At 36.3% G+C, this 16889-nt stretch overlaps 1 protein-coding gene across 2 annotated transcripts in view; it reads left to right on the top strand.

The window, feature by feature from the left end:
* Positions 1–16889, top strand: part of ZFP91 (ZFP91 zinc finger protein, atypical E3 ubiquitin ligase) — a 36374-nt gene that overhangs the window by 10824 nt on the left and 8661 nt on the right. The window contains exons 3-6 of one of the 2 annotated variants that reach the window (XM_039860445.1): positions 14355–14570; positions 14825–14861; positions 15541–15639; positions 16171–16305. In XM_039860445.1, the coding sequence (XP_039716379.1) occupies positions 14355–14570; positions 14825–14861; positions 15541–15639; positions 16171–16305 (487 nt within the window). Of the gene's footprint in view, positions 1–14354; positions 14571–14824; positions 14862–15537; positions 15640–16170; positions 16306–16889 lie in introns of both variants that reach the window. The other variant, XM_039860444.1, reaches the window with a different exon arrangement.

Raw genomic sequence — 16889 nt, 5'->3', positions numbered from 1 at the left:
TTCTCTTATACCACATACAAAAATAAATTCAAAATGGGTTAAAAACTTTAAGGCCTGAAACCATAATACTCATAGAATAAAACATAGAAGATAAACTGACAGTCTGAGTAATATCTTTCTGGATACGTTCCCTCAAGCAAGGGAAATAAAAGCAAAAATAAACAAATGGGACTACATCAAACCAAAAAGCTTTTTACACAGCAAAGGAAACCAACAAGACAAACCTACTGAATGGGAGAATATATTTGCAAATGCTATATCTGCTAAGGGGCCAATACCCCCAAAATATAAGAAACTCATACCACTCAGTAACAAGTAATACAGTTGAAAAGACATTTATTCACAGAAGACATATGGATAGCCAACAGACATGAAAAGATGCCCAACATCACTAATCAGGGAAATGCAAATCAAAATCATGATGAGATACTACCTCACACAGGTCAGAATGGCCATTATCAAAAAGTCTACAAATATGTGTTGGCAAGGATGTGGAGAAAAGGCAGCCCTTGTGCACTTTTGATGGTACTGCAAATTGGTTCAGCCCCTGTGAAAAATGGAGATCCCTCAAAATAGATAATACCGTAAGATCCAGCAATTCCCATTCCGAGTATTAATCCAAAGAAAATGAAAACACTAATTAGAAAAGATATGTATGCACCCTATCTATGTTCATAATAGCCAAGATATGAAAGCAGCCTAGGTGTCTACTAATAAATGGATAAAGAAGATATATATGTATATAATGGACTATTGCTCAGCAATAAAAATGAAATCTTGCCATTGTCAACAACATGTATGGATCTAGAGAGTATTATGCTAAGTGAAATAAGGCAGAGAAAGACAAGTACCATGTGATTTTACTTACATGTGGAATCTAAACAAACAAAACAGACTTACAGAAACAAGACCAAAGGGATGGTTGCTAGAGGGGATGGGGGATGGAGGGATGGATGAAAAGGGGAAGGAGAGTATAGTCAATATTGTGATAAGTTTACGTGGTGACATGATTACTAGAATTAGTGGAGTGAGCACATCGTAAGGTATAAAAATGTCGAATCACTATATTGTACACCTGAAACTAGTAGTACTAATATAAGGTTGTATATCAACTGTACTTTAAAAAGAGAAAAAATGTCGTTTCTCCCATGTTGATCTATAAATGTAATGTAATCCAACTCAAAATCCTAGCTCTGTGTGTGTGTGTGTGTGTGTGTGTCTTGTGGTCGTGTGTGTGTGTGCTGTGTGTGTGTATGTATGTGTGGAGTTGAGCTTGAAAACTTGAAAAGGTCTTGGGGACTCTTCGGCATATACAAATTATATTTGGAAAACCATTAGCTTAAACTATTTGGGAATCCCACTATATTTCTAGGAGTGGGATTGCTTCTTTAAGTAAAGGAAGAGTTAAATAGATATTTGTGGGCATGGCTGCTACATATGTATATTACATTAATTTAACCAAACGTGATTGAAGGACAGTTGATAGTTCTGAGTATTTTTTCTGGGATTACAGGTGACTTAAAAAACTCTTAAGGTATAAATATACAAAAGTGCACTTAATCATAAATGTACAGCTTCTCGAATGTTCACATGGCAAGCCCAGTCATTTAACCATCACCAGCTCAAGAAACAGAACATGACCATTTCCAAGTGTAAACATTTTGACTTTGAACAACACAAAATTAGTTCTGCTAGTTTTTAAATTTTGTGCAAATGAAATAATACAGTATGTACCCTTTCATACAGAGTTCCTTTGCTCACCGTTGTGTGACATTTCCTCTATGTTGCATTTGTTATAGATTGTTTACTTACATTGTATGTTGTTCCATTGTGGGACTATATCACAGTTTATCCATTTTACTGTTGATGGGCATTTGGGTAACTTTTAGTTATTGGCCTTTACGAATAGTGCTGCAGTGCGTGTTTTATTAGAACTTTATGAGTCATAATTTATGTGACAAAATTCGCCTAGTTCAAGTATACAATTCTGTATGTAGATTTGCCTTTTCTGGACATTTTATAAATAGATTTGTACATACAATATGTGTTTTTTGTTTCTGTGCCTCTGTTTTTACTTAGCCTAATATTTTTGAAATTAATCCACGTTGCAGCATGTATCGATATTTTTATTCCTGTGTATGGAAATACACCATTTGATTTATTATTCATTACCTGATCTACTTTTTGGTACTATGAATAATAATGTTTTGAATATTCATTGGCAGGTCTTTAAGTGAACAAATGTTTTTATTTCTTTCGAGTATGGGATTTTTTAGGAATGGGATTGCTGGATTGTATGGTAAATATATGTTTAACTTTAAGAAACTGACATATGTTTTTCCTTAGTGGCTATGACACTTGTGTTCCCATCATCAGCAGATGATGGTTTCTGTCTCTTCACCACCTTACCAATGTTTGCTATTGCCATTCCACTATTCTATCAAGCCAACTGCTTCAGGATGGTATGAAACACAGTAAAACTAGTGAATTCCATGAGCACAGGCCCATTGCTACATTTCATTTGCTATGAACTGAGTTCCTTGATCGGAAGAAATGCCATGTAAAATACCATTACTGGATAAGGTGTTCTGCAAGTCCATGAATGGTAGTTTTGGCAGATGCATTGTGTGCAAGGGAGGCAAATCCATATCCAGAGTAAGTGTCTATTCCAGTAAGAACAAAACACTGCCATTTCTGTTATGGAAGTGGTCTGGTGTAGTGGCTATCTGCCACCAGGTAGCTAGCTGATCACCCTGGGGAGTGTGGCCATTTCAGGGACTCTGTTGGTCTCTGCCTCTAGCCGATTTAGGCACTCAGATTGACCTTGGTGTGAGACTCTGGGTTTAGTTTCATCAGTCTCTGCTCTGCAGCTACAGAGGATAAGGGTTTCTTTCAGGGAAGGTATAAAACGTTTCAGATTATTTATGTGGTGCTTGAGCTGGGAATTTGAATACCTGAGCACATCCTTATCTTTCCCCACTTTATCCAGTGCAATTTAAGAGCAACCAGCCAATCTCATACTTATTTGAAATGTTCTAAGGTATCAAATACATGATCACCAGAACTTGGTCTTTTAGAAGTATTCGATTAGGGGTATCCACTGGTGATATCTTGCTTATTTCTGTTGCCACGTCATGCCATGGATTTCTGGTGCTCACGTTAGAGTCTTTGGTGCCTTTAAATCAAATCAGATTAGAGAGCCAATTTCAGAAACCCTGGAACCAATTCAGAAAACTCATCCTTAAGATTCTCTTCCTCTGGAATCACTATCAGTAGCAGAGTCTGCATAAGTCAGGGTTCCTCAAAGAAATCAATCCAATGGGATACGTTTATATAGGGATTTATTTTAAGGAATTAGCTCATATGATTGTGGCGCTCGTCAAGTTCAAAATCCACAGGGCAAACCAGATTGGAAATTCAGGTAAGAGGTGTTGCTGTCTTGAGTCTAAAATCCACAGTACTGGGAACTTGGGGTTTCTGTGTTGCTTTCTTGAGGACAAATTTCTGTTCCATGAACTCTGCTTTTGGACCCATCTATGTATTGGAGGATAATTTACTCAGTCTACTTAACAAATATTAATCACATCTAAAAAATATATTCACAGCAACACCTAGACTGGTGTTTGATTAAACAGCTGGATACCATAGCCTAGCCAGCTCGACTCAAAATTAACTATCACACCTCATGTCCCTAATTTGTGGCAGATTTTATATTCTATGTTAACTATGTCACTTTTGCTTTCTTCAGCCTTTAAGTTTCTCTTTTATCCCATTTCTTAACCCTTTCTGTTTTTCTTCCTTAGAGATTTTCTCAGCTTAACTTCACACCTTTTCAACGTTTTAATTTTTGCTATTATTTAAATTTCCAAGAGCTTTTTTTTTTTTTTCCGAGTGAACTTTGTTAAATGGTGTACTGTTCTTTATCTAATGATATACTTACCTTCCATTCTAGGATATATGCATATGTGTACACATTTCTTCTGTTCCCTGAATTGCCCATTTCTCTCAAGTTGTTTTTCTCATTCGTTTATTTAGCCTCTCATTAAAGATTTTCTTTGTTTCAGGTGTTCCCTAACTTTTTTTTATTTTTAAAGTATTAAAATGCCAATAGGAAGGCCTGTGTATGCACAGATGTTTTATTCAACAGACATCTCAGACATGTCCAAAATGGAATACATATTCTCTCTGTCTCAAAACAAAGCAACAGAAAAACACCTGATCAAAACACCTGATCTTTTTCTGTGAATGCTACCACCATCCAATTGTTGAGGTCATATATATAACTAAGTCCATGGCACCTTTCTATTTTTTACTAAATCATTCTTTAGTTCTGTCTGGTCTGTTTCAGGTATTTTGCATATTTCCAGTTCTTTGCATCTACAATGCTGTTCTTTATCAAGCTATTATTCGTTGCCTCGTCTGTTGCAGTAGACTTAGCTGGTCTCCTTGAATCTACCCACCTAAGTCATTCTCTCGCCTGCAACCAGAATGAACATTAAAATGGGAAATCTGATCATGCCTTCCTACTTAAACTCTTGCCCTGGTTTCTGTGGCTACCTTTTTTATTACGAATTTTCTGGCGGCCTCAGTGACATAAATGATGACAGTTTTTGTCGTGTTCTCTCTGCTCCAGTCATACTGGTCTTACTCCATTTTCCATCTCATGACATTTACATGCACTCTTCCACCTTATTTCCCCTCCTCTCTATCACCTAGCTAGTAGTGCCCACTCATTCTTTGGAGTTCACCTTGCTTTATTCAAACTGAAATGTTAAATTTTGAGCTAATTGTTAGCTATAGAGACCATTAAGTTAATGAACACTGGTTTTCAGAGCTGCAGTTTCAAAGAGAAAGCATCCTTTTACTTTCTCAAACTTTTGTCTAAGCTGTCTTTTAATGTTTTGAAGAGAGAGAATTTATTCACCTAACGCCTATACTTTGAAAATAAGTGACACTGAGTTGTGATTCTAATTTTTATCTGTAGAAATTTTGTAAATGTTCATATCTCTCATCCTTCCTCTCTCTCAAGGCTCCAGTGGGTGGTGTCTGCTGGAAATTAAATAAAAACAGATGTAGTGAACAGTGAAGGAAATGATTAGAACAAGAAAGGAAAATCTAAATATTAACACATATACACACAGTCTTGTTGATTTAAAAATGAGTAAACCAGATCGAAATGTACAAATCATTTAATTTCTTAATTGAAGTTTGAAGCGCTCTCAGCTTTTTTACTGTCTTTTAATCATTAAAAAAAATCCTCCAGTTCTCTGTTTTGAAGCAAAATACTACATGCAATTTTAGACTTTCACTTATGGAATCATTCTTGTAGTCTTTTAGGTCACTGTATTACATAAATGGGGCCCTCTCTTGGCTCTTGAACCTAAGGCTAGGTGGTAATGAGTCCAATCTGCAGGAAGCCCTTGGACTTGTGCTTTCCTTATTCCCTTTTATGTGGTAAGGCATGGTACAGAGGAAGAATATAGACTCTGGACTTAGACCTGGGTTCAGATGCTAGCTCTACAACTTAATACGTGAGTCTGGGGAACGTCAGTTACTACTTGTTTTCCTCATCTATAAAGACAATAACATGATGGTTATGAGGACTAAATTTTAAAAGATGAAAAATCCACTGTACTGCCAAGCGCTTAACCAGTGTTTAAGGTTTATTAGTTTCTCAGAGGAAATGTAAGTATTTAAAGAAATGAGAAGACCTTTACTCTAGCTTTTTCCCAGCCTATCAACCAGCCACTCCCTGTTTCATCCAACGGTCAATGTTAGCTTTGTAATCCTGAACAAGTCATTTAATTTGTCTAAGCTCGAGATAGAAAAATGGGGTACCCTGAAAGAGGGCCAGGTCATGTTAGGATGACCCTTCTATCTTGAAGTATTTTATGCTCAGGTGGCTCTCGGAATTTGGTGAGTTAGGTGGTTTTGAAAGAATTATCTGTTGCTGTAGGATTGAGATAAATCCTACATTTCACCTTTTGCTACCTAGAAAAATTAGGAGAAACATTCCTGCCAGTAGCACTAGTACCTTCGCATCTCATTTCACACTATCAACCACTCTTTCTTTGTCCCTTCTTCCTCTTTCAAAGATATGGTTGTACTCGCTGTGTCTGCATGGTGCTCAGGCAGTGACCTTCCTGGTGTTCACCTAGGCTGCTGTGGCTTTCCTCTGTTCTTACATATCAAGAGTCTCCTCCGATCAGTTGCTTTTGTGAGAAACAGCTAGAAATTGCCTTTCAAGTGCCACACAAAAAATTTGTTCTTTTCTATCTGATCAGGATTGCTTATGCTAATGTGTGAATTACCCTTTTGTAGTTAATGTCTCAGGAAGCCTGACAGTATTTTTTTTCATATACATACATATGCATACATATATAGAGGGGGATGTGAAATTAATGAACAAAAATTAAAAGCTTAAAATTCAGTGACATTTAATACATTTACAATGTCGTGCATCCCTTACTTCTGCCTGCTTCCAGACATTTTCATCCTAAACAAGTTAGACCCCTTAACTGATTAAAAGCAATCATTCCCTGTTTGCCCCTCTCCCCAGCCTCTAACAAAACATTAATCTGCTTTTACTTTAATTACCTTAAAATATTAAACTTAACTGTTCTGAATATTTTATGTAAATGGAATCAATACAATATATAACTTTCAAGTCTTGCTTCTGTTGTTTAGCATAATTTCAATATTTGTAGCATGTATTAGTACTTCATTTCTTTTTATGAATAATACTCCAGTATCTGGATAATGCTACATTTTGTTTATCCAGTAGTTGATGGACATTTGAGTTTCCACATATTGGCTGTTGTGAGTTGTATTGCTGTGAACATTACAAGTATTTGTTTGGATACTTGTTGCCAATTTGGGGAGTATATACCTAGGAGAAGAATTGCTGAGTCTGGTAATTCTATGTCTGTGTTTTTGAGGAACTGCTGTTTTCCTCAGTGACTACCATTTTACATTCCCACCAGCAATGTACAGAAATTCCAATTTCTCCACCTCCTCCAACTCTTGTTATTACTTTTTTAAATTATTATGTAGCCATTTTAGTGAGTTTGAAGTGGTGATCTCATTGTGGTTTTGATTTGCATTTCAATAATGACGTACATTGAGCATCTTTGTATACTTTTGGCCATTGTGTACTTTTAGAGAGATGTGTATTTTAAGTCTTTTGCCCATTTTTTAATTGTATGGTTTGACTTTTTGTTGTTGAATTGAGAGTTTTTAATATATTCTTGATATTAGACTCTTATTGGATATGTGACCTGCAGATATTTTCCCCCATTCTGTAGGTTTTCTTCACTTCTAAGAGTTTTTTAGTGTTAGCTCTTAAATATAGGTCTTTGCTCCATTTTGAGTTATTTTTTGTGTATGATACAAAGTAAGGGTCCAACTTCATTCTTTGCATGTGGATATCCAGTTGTCTCAGAACGATTTATTGAAAAGACTATTCTTTCCCCATTTATGGTCTTAGCAGCCTTGTTGAAAATTATTTGACCATAGATACATGGGTTTATATCTGGATGCTCAGTTCAGTTCCATTGGTCTATATGTCTGTCCTCCTGTCAGTACCACACTGTAGTACTAATAATTAGTTACTGTAGTTTTGACGTGAGTTTTGAGTTTGAGAAGAACAAAGTGAGTCCTCCAACTTTGTTCTTCTTTTTCAAGGTTGTTTCTTTCTAATCTGGGTCCCTTGCATTTTCATATGAATTTTAGGATTAAGTTGTCAATTTCTGCTGAAAAGGAATCTGGGATTTTGGTAGAGATTATATTCAACCTACCATTTTAGCAATATTTAAGTATTTTATTCTGTTTAATTGTAAATGCAATCCTTTTCTTCCTTTTTTGGATCGCGCATCACCAGTATATGGAAAAACAACTAATTTTTGTTGAGTTTGTATTATACAGCTTTGCTAAATTTGTGTTTCCTTTAATAGTGTTTTTGTGGATTCTTTAGAATTTCCTTTAGAAATAAGATCATTTTCAAATAGAGATAGTTTTACTTCTTTGCAATTTGGGTGCCTTTTTTCCCCTTGCTTAATTGTTCTGGCTAAAACTTCCAGGACGGTCTTAAATAGAAATGGAGAAAGAGGCCATCCTTGTCTTCTTCCTGATCCTAGGGAGAGAGCTTTCAGTCTTTTGCCACTGAGTATATTAGCTCTAGGGTTTTGTTAAATGCCCTGTCAGGTTGAGGAAGGTCCATTCTGTTCCTAGTTTGTTGTGTATTCTTACCATGAAAATTTGTAATTTTGTCAAATGCTTTTACTGCATCAATTGAGACGATCGTGTGGACTTTTTTTCTTCAATCTGTTCACATATGTTATATTCATGAGTTGATTTTTGTATGTTGTACAACCCTCAAAATCCTGGGATGCATCCCACTTGTTCATAGTGTGTTAACATGCTGCATAGTCTTAATTTGCTGCTGGATTCAGCTCGAAAAGGATTAATGTTGATTCTTTCTTTAAATATTTAGTGGAATTCGCCAGTGAAACCATCTGCTCCTGGACTTTTTTTCCATTGGGAGGTTTTTGATCAATAAGTCAGCATCTTCACTTGTTATAAGTATGTACAGATTTTCTCTTTCTGGAGTTAGTATGTATGTGTCTGGGAATTTGTTTATTTTATGTAGTTTATTTAACTTGTTGGCATACAGTTTTTCATTGTTTTCTCATAATCAATGTTTTTTATTTCTGTAGTTAGTGATAATGTCCTCACTTTTATTTAAAGTGTTATTAATTGGAGTCTTCTCTTTTTTTCCCTTAGTCTAGTTCAAGGTTTGTCAATTTCATTGATCTTTTCAAAGAACCGGCTTTTGATTCCATTGATTTTTCTCTATTGGTTTTCTGTTTTCTTATTTATCTCTGTTCTACCTTTGTTTCCTTTGTTGTAGCTTTGGGTTTGGTTTGCTGCTTTTATTCCCCCCAACCCCCTTTTTTTTAAGGTATAAATTAGGTTATTGATTAGAAATGTGCTTTTTTTTCTATTTAATGTAGGCATTTATGTATATAAATTTTCCTCTAAGCAATGCTTTCACTGCATCCCATAAGTTATGGTATGTTGCATTTTTATTTTAGTGCATTTTTAAGTATTTTCTAATTTACCTTGTGATTTCTTTAACCCATTGGTTGTTTAAGAGTGTGGTGTTTATTTTCCACATGCTCAGGAATTTTCTAGTTTTTCCTTTGATACCAATTTTTAGTTTCATTCCATTGTGATCAGAGAACATTCTTTATAAGATATCAGTCTTTTAAAATTGGAGACCCGTTTTGTAGCCTTACATAGGTTCTACCTTGGAGAATCTTCTGTGTGTGTGTGTATTCTGCTGTTTTTGTGTATATGTCTGGCCTAATTTTTTTGTAGTTTTGCTAAAGTCCTCTATTTCCTAATTGAACTTCTGACTAGTTATTCTATCCATTAAAGTTGTATTGAAGCATCCAACTTCCTTCAGTACTGCCTCTTTCTCCCGTCAGTTGTCATGTATCAGGTATCTTATATCTTGATTGATTGACCCTTATTATCAGTATTCAGTGTCTGTTATATATCAGTCTTTGACTTGAGCTCTGTATCGTCTGATAGCAATAGAGCTATTTACAATGATTGAATTGATTCCCCCAGAAAAGGTATTGAGTACATGCGACTATGACATTATTTGGAAATAGGATCTTTGCAGACAAGCAGGTCTTTGTGGTGATTTCTTATGGCCACCCTAGGAAACTAATGCAGAAGTGGAGTGTTGCTGCAGCAGAATACCTAAAAATGTGGAAATGGTTTTGGTTAATGGCCAGTGGCTGGGAGAATTCTGAGGCACTTAATCAAAAAAGAGCTACCTAGATTGCCTCAAGGCTGGCAGAAATATGGGAATTCAAGATGACCAGGGGAGGCCTTAGAAGGAAGCGATGAACATGTTACTGGACAGCAGAGGAAAAGTGATCCTTGTTACACAGTGGCAGAGAACTTGTCTGAATTGTGCCTGTTGGGTGAAAAGTGGAACATCTAAGTGATTAACTTGTATATATACTGAGAAGATTTCCAAGAAAGTGTGGAAAGTGCAGCCTGGTTTCTACTTGCTGCTTATACTAAAATGTGAGAGGAAAGAGAGAAATCGAGGAATGAACTGTTAAGCAAAAAGGAACCAGCACTTGCTATCTTTCTGTCTTGTGTGCCCATTAATATAGATTTTTAATTATTGTTTTATACGTTTGTCTTTTAAGTCATGTAGGAGAAAAAGTTAAAAAACCAAAAATACAATAATACTATTTTATATTTACTTACGTTATTACCTTTATACCTGTTTTCATTTCTTCGTATGGCTTTGAGTTACTGTCTAGAGTCCTTTCATTTCAGCCTTTCAGACTCTATAGCCAGCCAGCCAGCCACCCAGCCTGCCTGCCTGCCTGCCTGCCTGCCTTCCCTCCTTCCTTCCTTCCTTCCTTCCTTCCTTTTCCTTCCTTCCTTCTTCCTTCCTTCCTTCCTTCCTCCTCCTTCCTTCCCTTCCTTCCTTCTTCCTTCCTTCTTCCTTCCTTCCTTCCTTCCTTCCTTCCTTTTCATTTAAAAAAGTTAGGCATTTATACAGTCCATGAAGCTATCCCCCCAATGACTCTAGCACCCATCTGGCATTACACACAGCCATTGCAATAATGTTGACTCTGTTCCCTGTGCTATGCTCTAAATCCCTATGACTGTTTTTTAACTATTAATTTGTGCTGCTGCTTCCTTTCACCTTTTCCCTATAGCATTTCTTGTACGGCAGGAGCAACAAACAGCTTTTGTTTATCTAGGAATGTTTTAATTTCTCCATTTTTAAAGGTAGTCCCTCTGCTTTCTGGTCTCCATGGTTTCTGATGGGAAACAGGCTGTTACTCTTACTGAGCATCCTTTATACCTGATAAGTCACTTCCTTGCTGTTTTCAAGGTTCTCTCTTTTAGTTTTTGACAGTTTGATTATAATGCATCTTGTCGTGGAGCTCTGAGTTGATCCTTTTTGGAGTTCGTTGAGCATCTTATTTGTGTAAATTCATGTCTTTTAATTTGGGGACGTTTTTGGCCTTTATTTCTCCAAGTATTTTTTCTGCTCCATTTTCTGTGCTCCCTTTGGGACTCTCATGTGTATGTTGGTATGCATACTGGTCCCGCAGGTATCTCAGGCTCTGTTTATTTTTCTTCATTCCTTTTTCTGTCTGTTCTCCAGACTAGAGACTCTCAGTTAACCCATCTTATAGTTGGCTGATTCATCTCCTTTCTCACATCTGCTGTTGGGTGAAACCCTCCACTGAATTTTCATTTTAGTTATATTTTTCAGCTCCAGAATTTGGTTCCTTTTTACAATTACTATCTCTGTTGACTTTCTCTATTTGTTGTAGCACCGTTCTCCTGGTTTCCTTTAATTCTTTGTCAGTGGTTTTCTATAGCTCTTTGAGCATATTTTTTTAAAAGACCATATTCTTTGTCTTGCGTGGTCTCTAAAAGCTCTGTTTCCTTTAGCTTGTTGTGTTCAACAAGTAAATTGACAGATTTTTTTTAAATGTCTTGCTTAACTTTTTCTTGATTCAGTGTTTACTTGATTGCTGTAAACCTTTCTGAAAGGTTTTCCAGAGTTTTTACAAAATTGATTCTGGCAGAGAGGGAAGGAGGGAAGGAAAGTAGAAGGAAGAGCTGGGGCTGGGGGAGGGCGGGGTGGGTAGAGAGCTGCAGGAGAGAGAGAAGGGGAGAAAGAGAGAGAGAGAGCACACACACGCTATTGAAGGACATTTTTGCTGATATCACTCTGACAATTTTTTAAGACGAGTTTTGGGGGATGGATGTGGTCTTCAATAAGACAGGTTATTATGCTTTATTTCTAACGATAAGCAATTCTCATCAGGTTGCTATCATTTGTCTAGTGGCTACGATCCACAGTATGAGAAGGGGTGGGCTCACAGTTCTTTCATTATGAAGAAGAAGAGCTCTTTATGGGGTACAGGAAGATTATAGAGTGTGTTTAAAGTCCAAACTGGCATAGTTGGTTTGAATAAATTTTCCTTCCATTATTTAATGTTATAATACTTTATGGAAGGTATTGACTGACTCCCTTTGAAGAAATTCTTTTAAAAGCAGTCATGATCTATATGTAAAAGTCCTTGATTACTGGTCATAAGACAGGATTTTTAGATCTAAGTCTGCTTAGCTAGTTTTGTGATCATGACCAGATTATCTTCTTTGGTTTTCCAGTTACTTTATGATGAGTAAAACTTACTGGATTGTAGTTAGACTAGAACGTTTTTAAAATGTTTTCAACTGTAGCCCTTTCTTATTTTATTTTGATACTTAAAGTAGATCACGGGGAGGGTAGGAAACAGAACAGAGTAGAAAGGAAAACTGAACAGAAATGCACATCTGATTTAATAATTATGGCAGGTTCTTAAGTTCCCACTGCTGGTCGTCTCTACATTTCAAACTAATTTTATTCTGTTGCCTGAATATATTCTCATAAAACCTTTAAACAGTATAGTTAAAGCTGAAGTAGACCCTAGTCACCACCTTGTTCCACAGTGGAGGAAGCTGTATTTTACAGATCTTTTTACACATACATACACAATGTCTGTATATATTTTTTCATTTAACAATGTTTTTGCCAACAATTCATGTCATTTTTTACAGATCCTCTATGTAAACATTTCATCTTGGTAATATGGTTTATTTCAACACTTCCTTGTTGGTGGAAGGTTAGGTTATTTTCATTATTTATCTGTTATAAACATGCTCAGTGAACCACTGTGTGCTAGTTTGTTTTCCTAAGGTAAAAGCTTCAAGATGGAATTGATGGGTGTATTTTTGGACCTTCCCCGAAGATGACTAGTGTTTATCAATTTCTTGCATTATCTTTCCAGCACTATTATTATTTCTATAAGAAGCATAAAACATATATAATATTTGAGTATTACATGAATATTGGATTTTTGCTCAATTAAGTGTCATGGACTTGATTTCCATGCTGTTGCCCATTGACTAGATGTATCAAAATTCTTATAACCAGTCACCTCCTGATATTTAGTTTTCTACTCTTTTACTACTAAAAACAATGCTGTAATGACTATATGTGTCATTTTATAAGTAATTGTGGTTTTGTAGGATAAATTCCTAGTAGCAGAAATGAATATGAAGAGATGTGTGCATTTATAATTCTGGAAGATATTGCCAAATTGTCCTCCGTAGAGGTTTTGGCAGTGCACGTGCCCTGGTCTGTGTTGGACGCCTGTTGTCCTGCAGCCTGGCCTGTGTGCTGTGCTGTCAAGCATTTGGATTATTGCCTATATGATAGGGGAACAATGGTGTCACACTATCATTTTCATTTAAATTTCTATTATTATGGGTGGATTGAGCTTTTTTGTTGTTGTTTGCATGTTTGAAAGCCATATTGTTTACCGAGTTATCATTTTTCGATTGAGCTGTTAGACTTTGCCTGTAACGGAATTCGCGATGCAGAAAATTTTTATGTAGTCAGCTGTATCAGTCCTATGACGTGAAATTTTCTGCTATTCTTAAGAAGGCCTTTACCATTCTGAGGTTATTAAAAGACTCTTCTATCATCGAAATAGCCTAACTTTTAATATACTAACTCATGTAGAGACAAGTAATAAGCTACTCTAGGTTTGAAAGCCAATTTCTAAATGTTTTTGTTATCTATTGCACAGAAGAGGGTGACCCTACCTTATCTAATTCTCCCTTAAAAGCCTGGGGACATACAGGGTAACAGTAGCAGATGGTGTGTGTGCCTGTGTGCGGTGTCTTATAGAACAACTGGAACAGAACGGCACCAGGGCTGGCCTTGGTCGAGTTTTGCCCTGTAGGTTAATTTAAACTCGTGCCATGATTTCTCAGTGAAACTGCGAGGGTCAAGGGGAGGCGTTCATGGTACGGAGTCCCTCTTCAGCAACTCCTTGACAGTGTCAGTGGTTAGAACATCCAGACCTGTGATTCTTTTCAAGCCAGTCATCTTTCTGGGATCACTCACGTTAGTTTCTTTTGTCTTAGATCTAAATGTTAGATTTCCATTAATTGAATATACTTTGATATATTTTACATGCTCCTCTTAGCCATTCACTTGTTAGTAGATAAAGCAGTATAAAATTAACTACTTTACAAAATGATGTTTTTTCTTTAGAGAGATGACAGTAGGGATATGTTTTATTTGATTTTTCTCCCATTTTGTGTTTTCTCTTATTTCGTTAAAAAATCTAAGGGTTTTTCCCCTGAAAAAAAATCCATCTTTTCATTGAGTACATGTATAATATTAGGTATACAGAGATGGCTATTGCTTAACTGTAAACTTAACAAGAATGGTATATGTTTTCATCTAGATCCCAAGGAAGAGAAAGAGGAAGAAGACGATTCTGCCCTCCCTCAGGAAGTTTCCATTGCTGCAGCAAGGCCCAGCCGGGGCTGGCGCAGTAGCAGCAGCAGAACATCTGTCTCTCGGCATCGTGACACAGAGACCACCCGAAGCTCTAGGTCCAAGACTGGTTCGTTGCAGCTCATCTGCAAGTCGGAACCAAATACAGATCCGCTTGATTATGGTACAGTGCAAGTAGAGTGTGATTATTTTAAGAGCCAGGGGCCTATTGATTTTACACGTACTGCCGAACATTTTCCAAAACAGCTTGACTTTCAGGGACGGGCAGGTGTGGTAGTCTAGGAAGGGGTTCCTTTTTGACAATTTGCAGATGTTCTCCTTTTGTGTGATTACCTCACATAGTAATTTGCTTCGAGTCTCTCAGTTATAGGGAGAAAATATACCTACGTAAGTCTCATTTTGGCTTTATTTTTCCAGATGTTGCAGAAGAGCGTCAATCTCCAGGTGGCATTAGGTAAGAAGCTTTTCATACTTAAACCCTTGGGGACCTAGAGTACAGTCATATTAAACAATTCAAAGTTGTTTTCTACTTGAACATATTTTGAGCTGTAACAGAAATTAACTTCAGTTTTGGTATTCAGTTTAGGTTTTGCTTTGTTCTTGATGACAGTTTTAACCATGTAACCTTTAGTTATGTAGTTCAGAAATTGTCTTGAGTATCTTCTGTGTTCTGGCTTATTCCATGCTAGGCAGTAATATGAAATGTGAGTGTTTTAGATCAGGGTATTGAAATTTTATCAGTATCTTGAGTGATAAGTCATGCGAATTTTTTTTTCTGTGTGTGGATGGATCTTTTTTGATACAGCAGATTACTAGATGTGGTATTATAGAGTCGATTGATTTTTAACTCTTCATGTCATTGAGTAGTCATTACCTTATTTAATGAAGTGATAGCATATCTAGGATTTTCAGTTCTAGGTCTTCAGGATAAAGGAGCTGGATTGCAATTCAACTAGACTAAGTATAAAAAGTCTAGATAACTTCTTGTGACTCTTTGGCTATCTCTAAAAAAATTACCAAATAAAATCCAGTGCTCTCTTTGGCAGCACATATATTAAAATTAGAAAATCGAATTTTCTCAGATATAATCCTTACATTAGAATTTCTAATTTTTATTTGCTTCTTTTTAGTAGTGATGAGGAGGAGGAGGAAGAAGAGATGTTAATCAGTGAAGAGGAAATACCATTCAAAGACGACCCAAGAGATGAGACCTACAAACCCCATTTAGAAAGGCATGTCTCATTTTACTCTAGATATGTCAGTGAAAAATGAGTTAGGAAATAACTGTTGCCAGGCTTTTTTCTTGCCATATTGCCAAACTAATGGGTATAGTCTTAATTTTAAATGGATAATTAGTTATGCACTAATTTTGCAAATCTAACATTATCTTATTACCCCCTTGTGTACAGCCCTTTCTTCCATTTATTTTGATCATTTCCATATCATTATGATGTCTGCATGTTTTATTATGATAAGATATCATGAATTGCCTGAATACTTAGAATTTTCTATTTTTACCTTGTTTTTCTTTACAACTATAGTGAGATTTCCTTCTAGAGCATCATTAGCCTGGGGAGTCATCCCATAGGTTTTAAATACTTATTACTGTCCATATGAGGAATGGTTGTCTGGAAATCACATTTCATGAGCTGAGGATCATAATTTTACAATAAGTCAGTGGTAACACTAGGCTTTACCTTGTCAGTTTTCCTTGAAAAGATCCTCTGCTAGTTAACAATGTTGAAATGTATTTGTGTTTTCAGGGAAACCCCAAAGCCACGGAGAAAATCAGGGAAGGTGAAAGAAGAGAAAGAGAAGAAAGAAATTAAAGTGGAAGTAGAGGTAGAGGTGAAAGAAGAAGAGAATGAAATTAGGGAGGATGAGGAACCGCCTAGGAAGTGAGTGGGCAATTGCTATTAAAATGGAAACCTAACAGATTTCCCTAGTGGAACACAGGGTGTGGGAGTGTGAGTAGGGATGTTGACACGTACATACTGCTGCCCCAAGCAGCTGACAGTTTTATTGCAGAGACTCTTCTCAAACGTTTGAAAAGTTTAATGCAAAGCAATGCTTAAAAGACATACAAACGAGTGGGTAAGATAGTGGGTATAGGGATGCAGAGAATAGAACAGCAAGAAAAAGTGTGGCAAATGTTGACCTTCGAAAGAAGGGCCAGAAGGTAAATGACATAATAACCTTGACCAGGTAAAAATTTTCTGTCTGGCAACAATTTCCTGTTGCAGAAATAAGATTTTTTCAAGTGTTTAGGCTTTTTGGTTCTATCGCAAGGAGAGTATAGTTTATATTTTGGGGAGTTTTAGGTGATACACTCTTTTTACTCTACTTTTTAAATTGACAAAATTTAAATGATAGACTTTTCACTGAAACAGCTCTTCAAATAGTAACCTTGAGGTTTATCCACATCTTCCATAGTATTATATAGTTTATGGAAGATGTATATTAACTTGTGATACAGACTTAC

Source organism: Pteropus medius, unplaced genomic scaffold (assembly GCF_902729225.1).
Source record: "Pteropus medius unplaced genomic scaffold, Ma_sr-lr_union100, whole genome shotgun sequence".
Classification (NCBI taxonomy): domain Eukaryota; kingdom Metazoa; phylum Chordata; class Mammalia; order Chiroptera; family Pteropodidae; genus Pteropus; species Pteropus medius.
This window is presented reverse-complemented; position numbering and strand designations above follow the sequence as displayed.